At 34.8% G+C, this 18,405-nt stretch overlaps 1 protein-coding gene across 1 annotated transcript in view; it reads right to left on the bottom strand.

Moving 5' to 3' along the window:
* The window catches only part of LOC136042551 (uncharacterized), a 71,191-nt gene that overhangs the window by 7,338 nt on the left and 45,448 nt on the right, over nucleotides 1-18,405 (bottom strand). Inside the window, exon 4 of the mRNA XM_065727519.1 lies at nucleotides 8,495-8,572. Within this exon, the coding sequence (XP_065583591.1) occupies nucleotides 8,495-8,572 (78 nt within the window). The remainder of the gene's footprint in view (nucleotides 1-8,494; nucleotides 8,573-18,405) is intronic.

Below are 18,405 nucleotides of genomic sequence, written 5' to 3'. Positions count from 1 at the left end.
AATGAGCTTAGTTCCAGTGAGTGCATAATGAAAGAAGGCTCGTCTTTTTAAAATATTAATGGACTCAGACTTTTCCTGATGTGCTATGTGAGTGACATAGGGGACAATGTCATCTGCCGTTGAAACTATTTTGATGACTACGTCGCGGTCCATGCAGATGTCCATAAACAAGATAAATCTGTGCAAGGTTTCCTATCCTTATAAGTATATTTCACGGCGATAGGAAAATGGTCTATGCCTGGATGGTACATTTCAATTATTAAATACTTGACTGGAGGTCTTACGCAGACATCTCAACTTTGTCTTCAAATGTGAAGCAAGCAAGGGAGTTGACCAACCTCATCTTTCAGGACTTCATTTGTCCCAGCTATTTCAGGGCACCCAGTTTCCTGTGGGTATGATCCTACAGAATCATAAAATATGTGTAAGCCTATTAGCTCGATTACCCCTCTGCACAAGTCGTGCACTGTGCATATCTATGAATTTAAATGCCCACTTTTTGAAGGGCTTCAATATACATATTATATATATAAATATATATATATATATATATATATATATATATATATATATATATATATATATATATATATATATATAGTGGCGCTTCGCGCCTCCCCAACACCTAGTTGGTGTTGGCCCCCCCCCCCGCGCGCGTAAGTCGTTACGCGCCATATTAGTTACGCGCCATTGTATATATATATATCTATATATATAAAAATAAGTTGTCTGTGGATGGATGGATGGATGTGTCAGGTGACGTCACCTGAAAAAACTGGATCAGGTGACGTCAAAACTGAAAAAACTAAAAAAAGGCAAAAACTACAAAAAAAACTAAAAACTAATAAAAAAAATAAAAAAGCTAAAAAACTAAAAAAACTATAAAGGTAAAAACCAATAAAAAACTAAAAAAAAAACTGAAAAAACTAAAAAAAGGCAAAAACTACAAAAAAAAACTAAAAACTAATAAAAAAAGTAAAAAAGCTAAAAAACTAAAAAAACTAAAAAAACTAAAAAAAGGTAAAAAACTAAAAAAAATAAAAAATAAAAAAAAACTAAAAAAAAGGAAAAAACTGAAAAATAAGCTAAAATAAAGGTAAAAACCAATAAAAAACTAAAAAGAAAAAAAGGAAAAAACTAATAAATGACGACACTCAAAGAGAAAGCGACCAGGACAAAAGGAATGTTCGATTAGCAATCAACAAAGCACCGGGACACAGGGAGTATAAATGACGACCAGGACATAAGTAAAAAAAAAAAACTATCTATATATATAAAAATAAGTTGTCAAACTAAAAAAAGGCAAAAACTACAAAAAAAACTAAAAACTAATAAAAAAGCTAAAAAACTAAAAAAACTAAAAAAAGGCAAAAACTACAAAAAAAACTAAAAACTAATAAAAAAAATAAAAAAGCTAAAAAACTAAAAAAACTAAAAAAACTAAAAAAAGGTAAAAAACTAAAAAAACTAAAAACTAAAAAAAACTAAAAAAAAAGGAAAAAACTGAAAAATAAGCTAAAATAAAGGTAAAAACCAATAAAAAACTAAAAAAAAAACTGAAAAAACTAAAAAAAGGCAAAAACTACAAAAAAACTAAAAACTAATAAAAAAAGTAAAAAAGCTAAAAAACTAAAAAAACTAAAAAAACTAAAAAAACTAAAAAAAGGTAAAAAACTAAAAAAAATAAAAAATAAAAAAAAAACTAAAAAAAAAAGGAAAAAACTGAAAAATAAGCTAACATAAAGGTAAAAACCAATAAAAACTAAAAAGAAAAAAAGGAAAAAACTAAAAAAATTTTCATCTAAAAAACTAAAAAAAACTAAAAAAGGTAAAAACTAAAAGAACTAAAAAAGAAAAAAATAAATGACGACACTCAAAGAGAAAGCGACCAGGACAAAAGGAATGTTCGATTAGCAATCAACAAAGCACCGGGACATAGGGAGTATAAATGACGACCAGGACATAAGTAAAAAAAAAATTAACAAAACTAAAAAGAAGGTAAAAACTACAAAAAAACTAAAAAGAAAAAAAAAACTAAAAACTAATAAAAAAAACTAAAAAATCTAAAAATCTAAATAAACTAAAAAAGAAAAAAAAGGAAAAAAATAAAGGAGAAAAACAAAACTAAAAAACGAATGTATATACAGACCGGTACACCGGGATACAAATGACGACCGGGACACAGGGAATATAAATGACGACCGGGACACAGGGACACAACTACAACGGGGACACCGGGGGAAACAGGGGGATATAAATGACGACCGGGACAAAAAAACTAAAAAGAAAAAAAAACTAAAAACTAATAAAAAAACTAAAAAATCTAAAAATCTAAATAAGCTAAAAAAGAAAAAAAAAGGAAAAAAATAAAGGAGAAAAACAAAACTAAAAAACGAATGTATATACAGACCGGGACACCGGGATACAAATGACGACCGGGACACAGGGAATATAAATGACGACCGGGACACAGGGACACAACTACAACGGGGACACCGGAGGAAACAGGGGGATGTAAATGACGACCGGGACACCGGGACAGGGAATGGTCGATTAGCAATCACCATCAACAAAGCTCAAGGGCAATCATTAGAATCATGAGGTATAGATCTGAATACAGATTGTTTTCCCATGGACCATTATATGTTGCATGTTCAAGAGTCGGTAAACCTGACAATCTATTTATATGCAAAGACAATGGGACAGCAAAGAATGTTGTATATTCGCAAGTTTTACGTAGTTAAAACCATATATATATATATCTATCTATATTCACAGGTGGGACATAGGGACACAACTACAATGGCGCGTAACTATTATGGCGCGTAACGACTTACGCGCGCGGGGGGGCTTGGGGGGGGCGCGAAGCGCCCCCACCAACTAGGTGTTGGGGTGGCGCGAAGCGCCACCCCAACAGCTAGTATATATATATATATATATATATATATATATATATATATATATATATATATATATATATATATATATATGTTTTTAACTACGTAAAACTTGCGAATATACAACATTCTTTGCTGTCCCATTGTCTGTGCATATAAATAGATTGTCAGGTTTACCGACTCTTGAACATGCAACATATAATGGTCCATGGGAAAACAATCCCTATTCAGATCTATACCTCATGATTCTAATGATTGCCCTTGAGCTTTGTTGATGGTGATTGCTAATTAACCATTCCCTGTGTCGCCGTCGTCATTTATATATCCCCCTGTGACCCCCGGCGTCCCCGTTGTAGTTGTGTCCCTGTGTCCCGGTCGCCACTTATATTCCCTGTGTCCCGGTCGTCATTTGTGTCCCGGTGCCCAAGTCTGTGATTTCTCTTTGAGTGTCCTGGGTGTCATTTATATTCCTGTTGTCCCGGTCGTCATTTGTGTCCCGGTGCCCCGGTCTGTATATACATTCGTTTTTGAATTGGTCTTTTTTTTAGTTTTTTACCTTTTTTCAGTTTTTTTAGTTATACCTCATGATTCTAATGATTGCCCTTGAGCTTTGTTGATGGTGATTGCTAATCGAACATTCCCTGTGTCCCCGTCGTCATTTCTATATCCCCCTGTGCCTCCCGGCGTCCCCGATGTAGTTGTGTCCCTGTGTCCCGGTCGTCATCTATATTCCCTGTGTCCCGGTCGTCATTTGTATCCCTGTGTCCCGGTCCTTTTTTTCTTTTTAGTTTTTTTTTAGGTTTATTTTTTTTAGTTTTGTTTTTCTCCTTGATTTTTTTTTTTTTTCATTTTTTTATTTTTTTTTTAGTTCTTTAGCTTTTTTAGTTTTTTTTATTAGTTTTTAGTTTGTTTTTTTCTTTTTATTTTTTTTTGTAATTTTTACCTTTTTTTTTTTAGTTTTTTTTTTTACTTATGTCCTGGTCGTCATTTATACTCCCTGTGTCCCGGTCGTCATTTGTGTCCCGGTGCTTTATTGATGGTGATTGCTAATCGAACATTCCTTGTGTCCCGGTCGCTTTCTCTTTGAGTGTCCCGGTCGTCATTTATATTCCCTATGTGCCGGTCGTCATTTGTGTCCCGATGTCCCGGTCTGTAATTTCGTCAGTCGAAAACATGACGTCAGTCGACACACAAACATGATGTCACTCGACAGACACACACACACACAGACCAATTATTTTTATATATAAATAAATATATATATATATATATATATATATATATATATATATATATATATATATATATATATATATATATATATATATATATATATATATATATATATATATATATATATATATATATATATATATATATACCGTGAATATCAGAAATATTGGTTAATGTTGACATTCACCGGTTAATGCCTGAAATTCATTTTTCTCTGCTTGGATTCAATTAACTTTGCGATTCAGCTTTTTCAGTCTTATGCAAGCTATGATGGTACAAGTTTAAGTTAGGTTAGATTATGTTTGTTTAGGTTAGGTTAAATATGGTTTTAAATATCAGAAATCGGCTAAAAACCTAACCTGAGCTAACCAAACCCTATCTAACGAAACATGTCATTATCAAACCTTGCATTAAATCGAAAAAGTTGACTGACTATATATATACATATTTTCGAAAACGTCGTGATAATTCTTTCTGAAAATGGCATGCTAACATTTCTTGGCCTGAAAAAAAACGATCTAGCCAACTCACGATCCCCTCCCCCCTCTCTCCTAGCGCGCTTAATATATTTTTCTCTATTCCTTTTCAAAGTAAAATTAAGAGACCAAAGGACAGGGGGAAAAAAGCCAAAATCAAGTTTGACAGTTGGAGAAGGGTAGTGGTCCTGATAGGGGTTTGATATCAATCAAGTCACCACTATTCATAAATCTTCCGATAACACCGTTTTTATGTCGGAAATACCCTTCACTGACCCAAGCTTGGTCCCCTGGTGTTAAAATTTAAGACGAGCAGAAATAGAGTCCTATAAGGATTCGAACTGAAAAAGGTGCTAGATTGACGATTATTAGGTAAATTTTTTTTTATTGACCAGCCTGTAGAATAAGAGAATTAACAATAATTACCAAAATCATTATTTTTGTGCACAAAATATTTTTTCGCCAAAATCTTTTTAGCGACGTGGAAATTTTCATTTTGGGTTTAGTTCTATTTGTTGTACCTTTCAACACGTTTATGGTATTTATTTTAAGCAAAATATAATTAAAATAAGTTTTTACAGTCTCCGCTTTTGCCAGGTATACCAATTGGAATTTTTCAAACCCCTAGAGTTTGAAAAATACCTTCCTAATTCTATCTTTGTTTTAAAAAACAGTACCTAACAAACTTCACAAAAACACTTTTCCTTGCGTGAATCAGGGTATGGGGGTACGCACTTCCACATTTCGAGCGGGCAGGGTGTTTGGGCGGTCATTTTCTTCGTTCTTTTTCATTTATTTTGCTTTTCCTACAACTACTCAATTTTACATGCAAGGGGAGGGGAATTTTCCTAGGGTTGTTTTCTGCGAGAGGGGATTTTCTGAGGGAATTTCCCGGGAAGATAATTTTTCGCGAGAGGGGGAATTTTACGCTGGAAAAATTTGAATAAGGGCAAAATCTCTAGAGGAGAAATTAAGGGGGGGGGATTTTCTCGGGGAGATTTTCCGTGAAGAAATCAACCAGAGGATACAGTTTAATTTGAAATGAGCCTTTAAGGCTTAATTCAGAACTCCTAATGCAATGATAATATACTTTCATACAAAAAGTTAAAAATATTTGCAGTATTACAGCAGAAAAATTACAATAGCAATAATATGACTTTCCCTAAATTACATTCACTGTACATCTTAAATTCGTTTAATGTCCGTCAGGTTTCTAAAATATATTTGTATTTCAAATAAGATACTATTTCATATATAATTGGATTTTTTCATCAACAAATCCTCAAAGATGCCAAGGATAACATGCATTATGGACTTTTTGTATGACAAAAGTACAAATTTTGTAAGGGAAAGTTTAAGAACAATCCGAAGTAAAACCTATTTTTAATGCCCCGCTTTAACAATAACTCATGTTGATTTTGAAAAAAATGTTTTCAACAAACGAAAATGTTTTCATGTTCGTAGAATTCTGAAATAACTAGTATTTTAGTGAAAAATAAGCTTATTTGAGATTTTAAAGAATTAGAATATTATAACAAAATATGTTGATTTTATGTCCTGTAAAAGACTATTAGAAACTACTGAACTAAAAACGAATTCTTCCGAAAAATTCCAGCTTTATAGACGACCAGTTAAAAATTAGAAAAGTTTGAAAAAGAAATTAGAAACTCCTATAATGCATTAAAGTTTGAAAACGATAAGAAGGGGTAGAGAAACAGCAATAAATTTTGTTTTTGGGAATGGAATTTGCACATTTTTGCCCCAATATGGGCAACCTTGGCTCGTTGGTTTGGACCGTTTAATCAAATTCATTTTACGGCTTTTATAGTTATGTCCTTATAGCCTGCCGAATCGTCCCAGGGAAGAAGAAAAATTGTCGTTGGAAATCTCCTTCGGACTTTATTCACTTGCCACTTCAGACCACCATTCTGGATGCTAGGTTGAGGGAGGCGGAACCTTGGGTGTAACTGAACCGGTAGCTTTATCTATGCTCAAAAGCCGGATTAATCTTTAAAGTCGCGCACCCAGATATCTTCTTCCCTAACAAAAATTTAGAAGAAGTAACCCTTCTAAAACAAAAGATCCAATCGAAACTTCCCAAACATGGAACTTAGGTTAGGAAATAAAACATAGGCACCTGTAAATGGTAGGAAACTTATAATTGGTTTCTCTGAATACAAAACATGAACTAAACTGATAAAAAAAACCTCTTCGACTATTCAGAAGAGATGACCACCCAAAAGGGTCTCAACCAACTGGGGACGCCGGTCAGAATTCGCCGTCTAGCCAGCCTGATGAGTTCTCCCCAGACGTGGATTTTCAAACCTAACCATTAAGTGGAATCTTCAGAGATACAAAGTATTCTCAGCCAAGAAAAAGAAAAATGGGTTTAAAGGGAGCTAAAAAAAAAAGAACAAAATAACATTTAGTTAAAAATTAGGGCCAGGGGTCAAACAATGAGTTTAGAGAGAATATAAAAATAGGGTGAACGGAATAGAGGGTGTAGTAGGGGTAGGTAAGTAGGAGAGGTGTCCAAACAGGTATATTCTATTTTAGTCGACCAGAAATTCAGAAGCAGGGGTGCCAGACCAGAACGTCAAATTCTCTTGGTTTGTATTCTAGGGTAAAAAGAGGCACAGGGAGAGGAGTTATATTTTAGAGCTAGGCGATCTACGGAGGATATTAAGTGGGTAGTTTCTTGGAGGGGTAATTTTATGCTACTGTGTGAAAGACGACGATATTTGGGAAGGGTTAGAATGAAGTATTGCATTTTCTGGGGAAGTGTGAAGGGTTAAGGGTCTTGAGAAAGGAAATTTTTTGGATTTGATGAGGGGTGAGCCTGGGGGGGGGGAATTGCTGGGAAATAGGTGTTTTAATAGCATTAAGAATCTGGTGCGGTTTATTCGTGTGGGTATTCCATCGTGAGGGTGTTATGTGATGGATTTGTTTGTTTGTTTGTATTAGTGTTTTCGAATTGTTTTCTGTGCTTTAACCGTTTTGATCAAAAGTTTTTGATTAAATTCTTAAATTGTATTTGTATGTTGTTAATTGTATTTGTGTCGCCTTACGGGTGAGTCTATGTTGAAGTGTTTTTGTTGTAAATTTATCTGTTGAATAAATAGATTGATTGAATAAATAGAAAATAGATTGATTGATGTTTTTTACGTATGTTTTTATGGCCATGGCCCTATGGGTTTTTTGTCTCAAATATACTATACTACTACTACTATGTAATCAAGTATCATTAGACCTTACATGGTCAGATCATTAGAGCACCTTGGATGCCTGGATTCTAAAATACACATTTTGAAAACGTTAAGTCTATTGAAAGGACATAAATAGTGGTAACTTCGGCTTTCTCTCAAACTTATGAAATTTCATGTTAACAGACAATAGTAATTAACACAGGAAATGTTTCTAACGATTATAATTCTTTTTGTGCCCAGTAGACAAGTCCTGAACCTAAAAGTAATTTCCTATTGGTAAAATATTTGCAAAATGCAGTACCTTGGTGCAGATTCCTCGGATGAGCAAACCGATAATAAAATTGAATAAATTAGTTTTTCTGGTTATATTAAGAAATAGTACAAATTTGGGACAGCTACTTACGTGTAATGTAAGGTTTTTAATTAATTAAAAATGCTATTAAAATTGTGGAAGAAGAACTTTTTTGGTCAGCCCAAAACAAAAAGATGCGAACAGAAAAGGAGGAAAGGAAGAAACGAAAAATAAAACAAGAGAATATGCGATAGAAAGGGTAGATTGCCTATATGCCGTAGCAAAGATAAAAATATTGAGAATAATTATTACTATTTTGTGATATAAGCCGTTGAATCCCTATTAGAGGAAAAAAATGAATAAGTACGCAAAATATAGTTTGGCTCCTACCTCTTGGGATCTTGTTCCGGGAAGGGGATGCCAAATGTCTCAAAAACTGTGGGTGAGCAGGATTAATTCTGAAAGGACCTGTAAAAATGAGTTTGTATAATTGAGATGAACAAAACTTCATGTTCTTTCCGATAGCCCAACACAAAAGACAATGCTCTGACTAAAATTGGATCCTAGGTACCTGAGTGCTCTTTAATACCTAAAATCGTGTCAGTATTTAGCTAATTTTGAGACTCAAAGACATATAAACTCTGGAAAGCTACCAATAATTCTGGTACTCTCGGAAATCTAAAAGAATTACACTTCCATGCTGACATCTTTTTTTTTATTTTAATTTGATTTGAAGCAGTCAAAATCTAGGAGAGTACTGCGAAATCCCTCCACTCTCCCAATTAGTGCTTCTATTTCGAAGGGCGGAGCCTCTGGGGATTCCCCCCCCCCTAATTTCCTTTAGCGACAGAAACAAGTTTGCAGCTGTAAAAAAAAAGTTCCATTCAAATGACTTTCCACGTATTACTCTTAGGAGGAGGGTGGTCGAAATAGTATATAAAAAGAACATTTATTGCCATTTTTCTTCTATTTACACAATTAACTAATAATTTCCAAGCAAAATCTTTTTTTTAAATTGATGACCCTGTCTATACCCAGCATACTATCGTATCATTTAAATTACTTTATTGATTTCCTGAGCATCGACATGATGAGCATCCATCAGAATTCGTTTTATTTTATTTTTACCGGAGTAAAGGTCTAAGGTGAATTAAAAAGAAAAATTATTCCTTCATACTATTAATTAAACAAACTTTTTTTTTTTTACAAAATAAGTTTTTCAAAGAAACGAAAACAACTCCAATAAACCAAAAATAACTAAAACTAAAATAAAACAATCTACCAAGCGTAAAATTACCACAAATCAGCATGGATAAATAAATGAAACCCAAAACGAACAGAAATTACAATAAATAACCGAGTCAAACTCAAAATTAGCAGAAATTAACATGAGTAGGGCTTAAAGCCTCTATGCCTTCCCAAGGCCAGAACGTAATTTTCACTTTAATGAAGCAAAATACAAATGACTGTGAATTTTCAGTTTAATATACATATGCTGATATGTTTTCCTCAAAACGTTAATAATATCTGATTTATTAAAGTTGTAAAAGTGAAAACACTTAAAATTTATTTTTTTATATACAATTTTTATACATTTTTATATATTTTTTATTTATATGTTCGGAAAATTATGAGCTAAAGAGGAAAACTCCCCTCCAATCACTTTTGACTCTTAAAAAGGGCACTAGAACTTTGAACTTCTAATCAAATTAGCTCTTTTAAAATATCAATGATATTACTTGCTATGACAAAGCAGCGGTGCCTATGATACTGCTTATATGCCCTTATAATACTTGCATGTGCATATTTTTTTCGTTTAAGCGAAACTCCCCCTAAACGTTTCAACTTAATGCCCTTAGTGTCATTAGTTACAGTAACCATTGAAGTAGTATCAGAAGTATATACATAGTGTCTTCTGGCTAGTTCAAATCTGTCACAATTTGCCCTGAAATGTCTAACTTAATAATGTAAGCCGTTATTGTGATATTGCTTTCTAATCATATTGACAATCTACATGATCATAATTCGTTTTGATTCAATTCAGCACCCGCCTAAATATTCCTTGAAAGCTTTACCTTAATACCCTTAGCTTGTGTAGTAGCAACAGTTGTAGTAGCAGCAGTAGCATTAGTAGCACTATGCACAGAGCACCTTTTTTTTCAATATCCCCTTCAACACACGATGAAATTTTTAAATTAATACTATCAACCAGTCCTGAAGCTTTGCTCATAGGTCCTATTGGCAACCTTTGTGGGCATAGTGTGTTTCTATTTATTTCAATACAGCTACAATATTGCCCAAAGTTTTCGCCTTAATACCCTTATGTTTATTAGTAGTAGTAATAGCACCAGTAGTTACAGTAGCAGCAGTAGGAGTAGTTTTAATAGTAGTATACTCAGCTTCAGTATTGGTAGTAGTAGTAGCATTAACAATAATAGTAAAAGTAGTAGTAGTTGTAGGAGTAGAAGCAGCAGTATTATTATGCAAATATTGTCTTTTGGTTAGCTCAACATCCCCAACAACAAGCGTTTAAGTTTTAATTTCACACACGAAACTGTTCCTAAGATATTGCTGATATGCCCTTTTGACAACCTGCATACGGATGGCAGGTTGTCTTCCGTGCAACATAAATTTTCAAAAATATTTTTTGAAACTTCCATTTTCATACCCTTAGGTAGAGTCGTATACCTAACAGCAGTAGTATAGCTTCTCAACTTAATATAATTAGCCATCGCCATGATATTATCGATCCACACTTTTGACAGCCTGTATATTCATATACTTCTTGAAATTTTCATCTTAATGCTCTTAACCTTACAAATAGTTGCGATAGAAGTAGTAACTGTAGCAATAGTAATAGTAGTGGTAGAACAAGTAAATGTTGCAGTAGCAGTGGTATTAGTAGTAGTGTGCACATATTACCTTTGATCAATTGATCTCCCCCTTTAAGTCTACTCTAAGAGTTCTAACTCAATATACAAATCAATTTTGAAGATCCGCTATTTTTGCAATATAAATGCACATAGTATCGTTTGTTAGTTCGAATTTACCATCAATATTCTCTCAAATTTTACCTTCATAGACTTAGTCTTAATAGTACTTTTATTACAGTAATTTAGGAGTTTCGGTGGTAATAAAAGTAGTTGCAGCGTTGTTGTTTTATTAGTATTAGCAGTAGCAGTAGTAGCAGCATTATTAGTATCGGTAGTAGCGTGTGCATATTGCCTTTCGTTCAGTTGAACATTGCTTTCATGATGCCCCGGAAGTTTCAAATTGACATGTTAAGTTGTTCCAAAAATATTGTTGATGTGGGCTTTTGACACCCTTTTCACCTTAATGCTTTAAGCCTTACAAGTTGTTGCGATTGAAGTAGTTGGAGTAATTTACTAGCAGTAGTAGCATAAGAAAAAGTAGCAGTGGTATTAGTGTTAGTAGTGACATACATATATTTTGAATTGATCTTCTCCTTTAAGAAAGCTTCAGCTTAATAATCAAATCAATTCTTGAGATACGCCCTTTTGACAATCTGCATACGCATAGTATGTTTTGATTTGGTTTAAATACTCCTCAATATTCTGTCAAATTTTCACCTTCATATGCGTTGCCTTAATTTTATTAGTATCATAGTAGTAGTGGTAGTAGTAGTGGTAGTAGTAGGAACAGTAGTAGCAGTATTAGTGTAAAATTAATAGTAGTAAAAAGCAGTAACAGCAGTATTAATAGCAGCAGTAACATGTGCCTTTTGTTCAGCTGAACCTGATGCACCTGAAATTTCCTCTTGATATGATATGAGCCGTTCAAAAAAATATTGCCGATACGCCCGTATCAGCAGTCCGTGTTCATATTGTATGTTTGGATTCAGTTCAACTTTGCCCTCAACGTTTTCTGAGATATTTTTTTTTCAATATCCTCAGGATTAGTAGTACTCGCTACAGAAGGTAGTTTTAGTGATAGTAGTGGTTGCAGCAATAATACTTGTAGTAGCAGTAGAAGTAGCAGTAGTTGTAGTAGTTGTAGCGTGCAAATATTGCCTTTTTGGTCAATTAAAAAAAAAACAATTTTTTTAACTGCAAGTAAGGAGCGACATTAAAACTTAAAACGAACAGAAATTATTCCGCATATGAGAGGGTTGTCCCCTCCGCCACGCCTCGCTCTTTACACTAAAGTTTGACTCTTTCTCACGACTCTATTTTTTAAAACAATAAAATCCTTAGCATAAAAGAGCGAGGCGTTGCGGAGGGTACAACCCCTCTCATATGCAGAATAATTTCTGTTCGTTTTAAGTTTTAATGTCGCTCCTTACTTGCAGTTAAAAAACTTGTTTTTTATTTAATTTCTGAACATTTTTGAATTGATGCATGTTTTGATTTTGTCTCAACGCACATGAACAATTAAAACGAAATTCGTATATTTTTTTTGCTAAATGGCTTACTCATAGTTTTGATCGGATGATTTCAATAAAAAAGGGTGGGGGAGGAGGCCTAGTTGCCCTCCAATTTTTCGATTACTAAAAAATACAACTAGTTTTTATTATTTTTGTACGAACGTTTTTGTTAGTAATAAACATACGTATCTTACGAATTAACTTACGTAACGAACTTCCATATTTGTGTATTTTTATTATGTATATGAGGGGGTTTGCCCCCTCGCCAATACCTCGCTCTTTACATTAAAGCTTGAATTTTATACCAAATCTTTAAGAATGACCCCCAATCACAAAGGCCGTACAATAAATAGTTGAAAGTACTAAAATACTTTAGCGTAAAGAGCAAGGTATTGTGGAGGAGAAAACCTTCTTTTATACGTAATATTTTAAGTTAGTTTTAAGTTTTAATGCTACTCAGGTGAAAAATTTGTTTATTTATTTTCTCATTGTTTCTTTTTAAATAATGCTAGAAAAACCTGCGCTCCTTTCATGGAAATTTTTTTCCCTCATGATAAATTCCTCCATGGAAAGATCCTCCCTCGTAACCCCCTCCCCCGACCCACTCCCGCCCCAATGCGAAGAAGTCCCCCTGAACACGTATGTACACTTCATAATATTCATTACTATATGTAGCCTATACAATGGTCAAAGTTTGTAACTTGCAGCCCCTCCCCTGGGGACTGTGGGGGGTTAAACCGTCCCCAAAGACATGACTATTAGGTTTTCGACTAAGTTGAACAGAATGGCTATTTCCAAACTTTGATCCGGCTACTTTGGGGAAAAATATACGTGGGAGGGGGCCTAGGTGGCCTCCAATTTTTTGGTCACTAGAACTTTTATTTTCCGTTTGGATGAGCCCTCTCACATTCTAGGACAACTGGGTCGATACAATCACCCTTGTAAAAAACAAAAACAAGAAAACAAACAGATAAACACGCATCCGTGATCTGTCTTCTGGCAAAAAATGCAAAATTCCAGATTTTTGTAGACAGGAGCTTGAAACTTCTACAGTAGGGTTCTCTGATACGCCGAATTTGATGGTGTGATTTTCTTTAAGAGTATATGACTTTTGGGGGGTGTTTCCCCCTTTTTTCGAAAATAAGGCAAATTTTCTCAGGCTAGTAACTTTTGACGGATAAGACTAAACTTGATGAAATTTATAAATTTAAAATCAGCATTAAAATGCAATTCTTTTGATGTAACTATTGGTATCAAAATTTCGTTTTTTTAGAGTTTCAGTTACTATTGAGCCGGGTCGCTCCTTACTACAGTTCGTTACCACGAACTGTTTGATTGATCATCTACCTTATCATTTAAATTAATATACTCAGTTATTCCTGAGTTACACCCTTTTGACAACCCATATACATATAACAAGCTATGGTGTAATTCAACACTACCCTCAATATTCCCAGAAAGAGTCATATTAGTGCCCTTCGTAGTTTGGGAAAGTAGAAGTCAAACATGAATACCTTTTCTCAATAGCATACACTCTATATAAACAAGAACAAATTGCATAACTTGCAGCCTTTGTCCTGAAGCCCCAGGAGGGGGTGCTTGACATCCCCAAACGCATAATTACTAAACCTTTCAACAATGATGGAAAATTGATGTCTCAAAACTTTACTTAGAGGTTTGTAATGGAAAATGACGGGCGTAGAAGGGGGAGTCAAATCACAATAACTTCCAATTTAAAATTAAATAGACTCAACTGAATTTAATATGAGCATCCATTCCATAAGAACCTGATTTGGCCCCAAGTGCATAGATTAAAGACCTTGCTCCAGGGCTCTGGGGGGTGCTCCGTGGCTCTGGGGGGTCCCCTTAACCCTGGAGGCTCTGTTATATGTTTTTGGACTATTTTAAACAAAATTGACATCTCACAATTTCTGTCAGATACATTTGGTGAAAAGAGGGGTAGTTGCGGTGGGTGGGGGGGGGCAAATGGTCAACCTCCATCACTATTGAATCTTAAAGGGGAACTAGAACTTCCAATCTCAACCAAATGAACCACCTCTAGAGTTTATACAACCATCCTTTTTATATGAGCCTTAAATGCCGGGGCATATCTTACAGCTCTCGCCCTCAGGCTCTGGTGGTTTGTATTAACCTCAAAAACCTTGTTATACGTTCTTTGGACTATTTTGAACCAAAAGACTACTGCAAAATATCTATTGGATGCATCCCGGGAAAACAGGACGTGTTTGCACGTGTGTGGGAGGGGGGTATAACTGCACTCTGATCACTTTGACTCTTAAAAATGGCACTAGAAATCCAGATTACCAATCCAACGAGTCCCCTCCAAAGTATATACGACCACCCTTTCTATAAGAACCTTATATGCACCCGGGGCATAACTTACAACTCTTGCTCTGAGAGCAGCGGGGTTGGGGATGTCTTCCTCATAGACATAATTTCCAGACCCTTCAACTACAATGAGTAATATTGCTATCTCCAAATTTTGATTGAATATTTTTGGGGAAATGACGAACGTGGGGGGGATGTTGCTCTCAAATCAATTTTAACTCTTAAAAAGGGCACTGTAACTTCCAACTTCAAATCGAACGAGCCCCATCTAAAGTTTACCACGACCACCCAATCCATGAAAGCCTTATATACCCCCAGGGCATGACTTAAAACCCTGTCCAAGGGTACTGGGGCGATTGTGTCAACCCTAGAGGCATAGTTATAATTTCTTTGGACTATTTTGGGCAAAATCGCCATCTCACAATTTTAATTAGATTTGTTTGGTGAAGAGGGGTAGTCAGGGGGGACTAGCTTCCCTCCATCATTTTTTATTTTTAAAAGGGAATTAGAACTTCAAATTTCCCACCAAATGAGTCTCCTCTAAAGTTTATATAACCATTCTTTCCATAAAAACCTTAAATGCCCCCGGGGCATAACTTGCAGCCCTGGCCCCCAGACTCTGGGGTTTGTTTCAACCCCAAAAGCCTTATTATATGATATTTAGACAATTTTAAATAAACGGCTATCTCAAAATTCCTATTAGATATAGTTCAGGAAAATACAACATGTGTGGGGAAGGGATAGCTTCCCTTCGATCAATTTGACTCTCAAAAAGGGCACTAGAGCATTTGATTAACAATTCAATGAGCCCCCTCCAAAGTTTATATGACCAGACGTTCTATAGAAAACCTTATACATACCCAGAAAATGACTTACATCCCCTACCCTGAGGGCTGGGGCGATATGTCATCCTCAAAAACATAATTTCTGGACCTTCCAACAACGTTGAACAAAATTGCTATCTCAAAATTTTTATTAGAAGTCTTTGGGAAAATGATCAGTGCGCAGGGAGGGAGCATTAGCCCTAAGATCGCTTTCGACTAATAAAAATAGCACTAGATTTCTCAATTTCCAATCGAATAAGCCCTTTTTGAAGTTTCTACGACAACGTTTTTTTTATAAAAACCTTATACGTCCCAAGATCATAACTTTCAATCCTTGTCCTGAGGGCTGTCGGGGATGGGGGTGGGGTTGTCATCTTCAGAGACATAATTTCCAGACCTTTCAACTACGTTGAACAATATGGCTACATCAAAATTTTGATCGGAAGTGTTCGAGGAAATGATGGGTATGGGGGGCATTCACCCTTTGATCACTTTCGATTATTAAAATGGCACTAGCCCTCTCAATTTCGAAATGAATGATCCCTTTTTGAAGTTTCTATGACAACACTTTCTAAAAGAACCTTATATGCCCCAGGGCATGACTTACAGCCCTTGCCCTGAAGATTGGGGGATTCGTCATCCTCAAAGACATAATTTTTGGACCTTTCAATTACGTTGAAAAAAATTGCTATCTCAAAATTTGGATTGGAAGTGTTTTGGGCAATGATCGGTGTGCGGGGTGTGGGGTAGGGGACATTCACCCTGCGATCACTTTTGACTAAGAAAAGGGACACTAGTCATCTCAATTTCCAATCGAATGAGCCTTTTTGACGTTTCTAGGACTACCCTTTTAATGAAAACCTTATACGCCCTAAGGGCATAACTTACAACCCTTTTCCTGAGGACTATCGAGGGGGGGGGGGTATCTTCAATGACATAGTTTCAAGGCCTTTCAACTACGTTGAACAAAATGGCCACATCGAAATTTTGACCGGAAGTGTTTGGGGAAATGATGGGCAAGGGTGGGACTCACCCTCTGATCACTTTCGATAACTAAAAGGGGCACTAGCCCTCTCAGTTTTGAATCAAATGAGCCATGAAAGCTTAAATGAAAGCTCAAATGAGCTTTTGGAAGTTTTTACGACATCACTTTCTACAAAAACCTTATACGCCTCCAGAGCATGACTTAAAACCCTTGCCCTGAGAGCTAAGGGAATTGTCATCCTCAAATACATAATTTCTGGACCTTCCAACCACGTTGAACAAAATTGCCATCTCAAAATTTTTATTGGAAGTGTTTGGGAAAATGATCGGTGCGCAGGGGGGGGGGACATTTGTCCTACCATCACTTTCGACTAATAAAAAGGGCACTAGTCCTCTCAATTTCCAATCGAATGAGCCCTTTTTGAAGTTTCTACGAAAACGTTTTACATAAAAAGCTTGGCACCGCTGCTCTATCATAGCAAGTAATATCATTGATATTTTGAAAGAGCTAATTTGATTAGAAATTCAAAGTTCTAGTGCCCTTTTTAAGAGTCAAAAGTGATTGGAGAGCAGTCAGTCCTCCTCTTTAGCTCATAATTTTCCGAACATATAGATAAAAAAATATAGAAAAATATATAAAAATTGTATATAAAAAAATAAATTTCAAGTGTTTTCACTTTTACAACTTTAAGAGCTGAAGGACCGGTAAAAAAAGACCTATCGAGAGCTGAATTTTCTAAAGGTTTCTTAAAGACCATTTTGCTCCCAAAGCAACATTCTTTTTTTCATGTCGTTTTTTTTTATTAAATTACAAGCTTTTCAAAGTTCTACAAATACAGAAAAGCATATTGGTTTATTAGACCTAGTTTTACGGATATGTCGCATAAGCTGTCAAACAATATTTTTGTTTGTTGTATGTTTCAACTTTAATCTTTACTTCCACCAGGGAAACTTAATGTTTGTAATTAGTATTTTTTTTTTTTCTGTTCTTCAAAAAGAAACACTTGATATTCTTTTTTTTTGAGGGGGGTAGGTATTTAGAGAAGGGGAAATCTTACGTAAAAGTTTTAAATAATTTTTAGTCAATCGGTTACCTCAAAATTTTTTACTCACTGACATCTACCAAAATTGTTTTTCTGTGGTATAAAATGAGACTTCTGGGGCACAATCTCTTATATGAATTTGAAAGAGACTAGAAATGTGTATTTCTGTTCTAATGAGTTCAGTATATTTGCAAGTAGAACTCAGTTATTTTCATGAAAAGAAAAAAATCTTAATTCTCATTTTTTTTTTCATTTACTATGGGGGCTGGGAGGTGAAAAATACCAGAGAGTGGATTGAGTACCTCCGTTTAATTGTTTTCAGCCATAAAGATTATAATAATGCTTCTGTTCGATTCTCAACCTTTTGACTATAGAAATGAAAACAAACTTGCTATTTTTGGTGCTTGAAAATGAAGTTTGAAGTAGGAATTTATAAAGGGTCACATGGAAATAAGTAATAGCTTTTAAACGAATTATTAAACACCTCTCTGCAGTCTTCCAGTAGTCTGACAGCATTGGCAGAATAAAATTAAACAAAAAGAAGATATATTACTTTTAATGATGCCAAAACGATTTTTTTTTTTCAAGACGAGGAGTTCAAATTTCCGGATCTGTCGTAGATTTTCTATGTAAATGACAAGTACGCCTTTGAAATTTTCAAATTTTCAAATATCCTCAATGAGAGATTTAAAGCTACTCATCCAAGGAAAAATTTCC

Source organism: Artemia franciscana, unplaced genomic scaffold (genome assembly GCF_032884065.1).
Source record: "Artemia franciscana unplaced genomic scaffold, ASM3288406v1 Scaffold_1463, whole genome shotgun sequence".
In the NCBI taxonomy this organism is placed as follows: Eukaryota; Metazoa; Arthropoda; class Branchiopoda; order Anostraca; family Artemiidae; genus Artemia; species Artemia franciscana.
The sequence above is the reverse complement of the archived record's forward strand: the minus strand, read 5'-3'. Positions and strand labels throughout refer to the sequence as shown.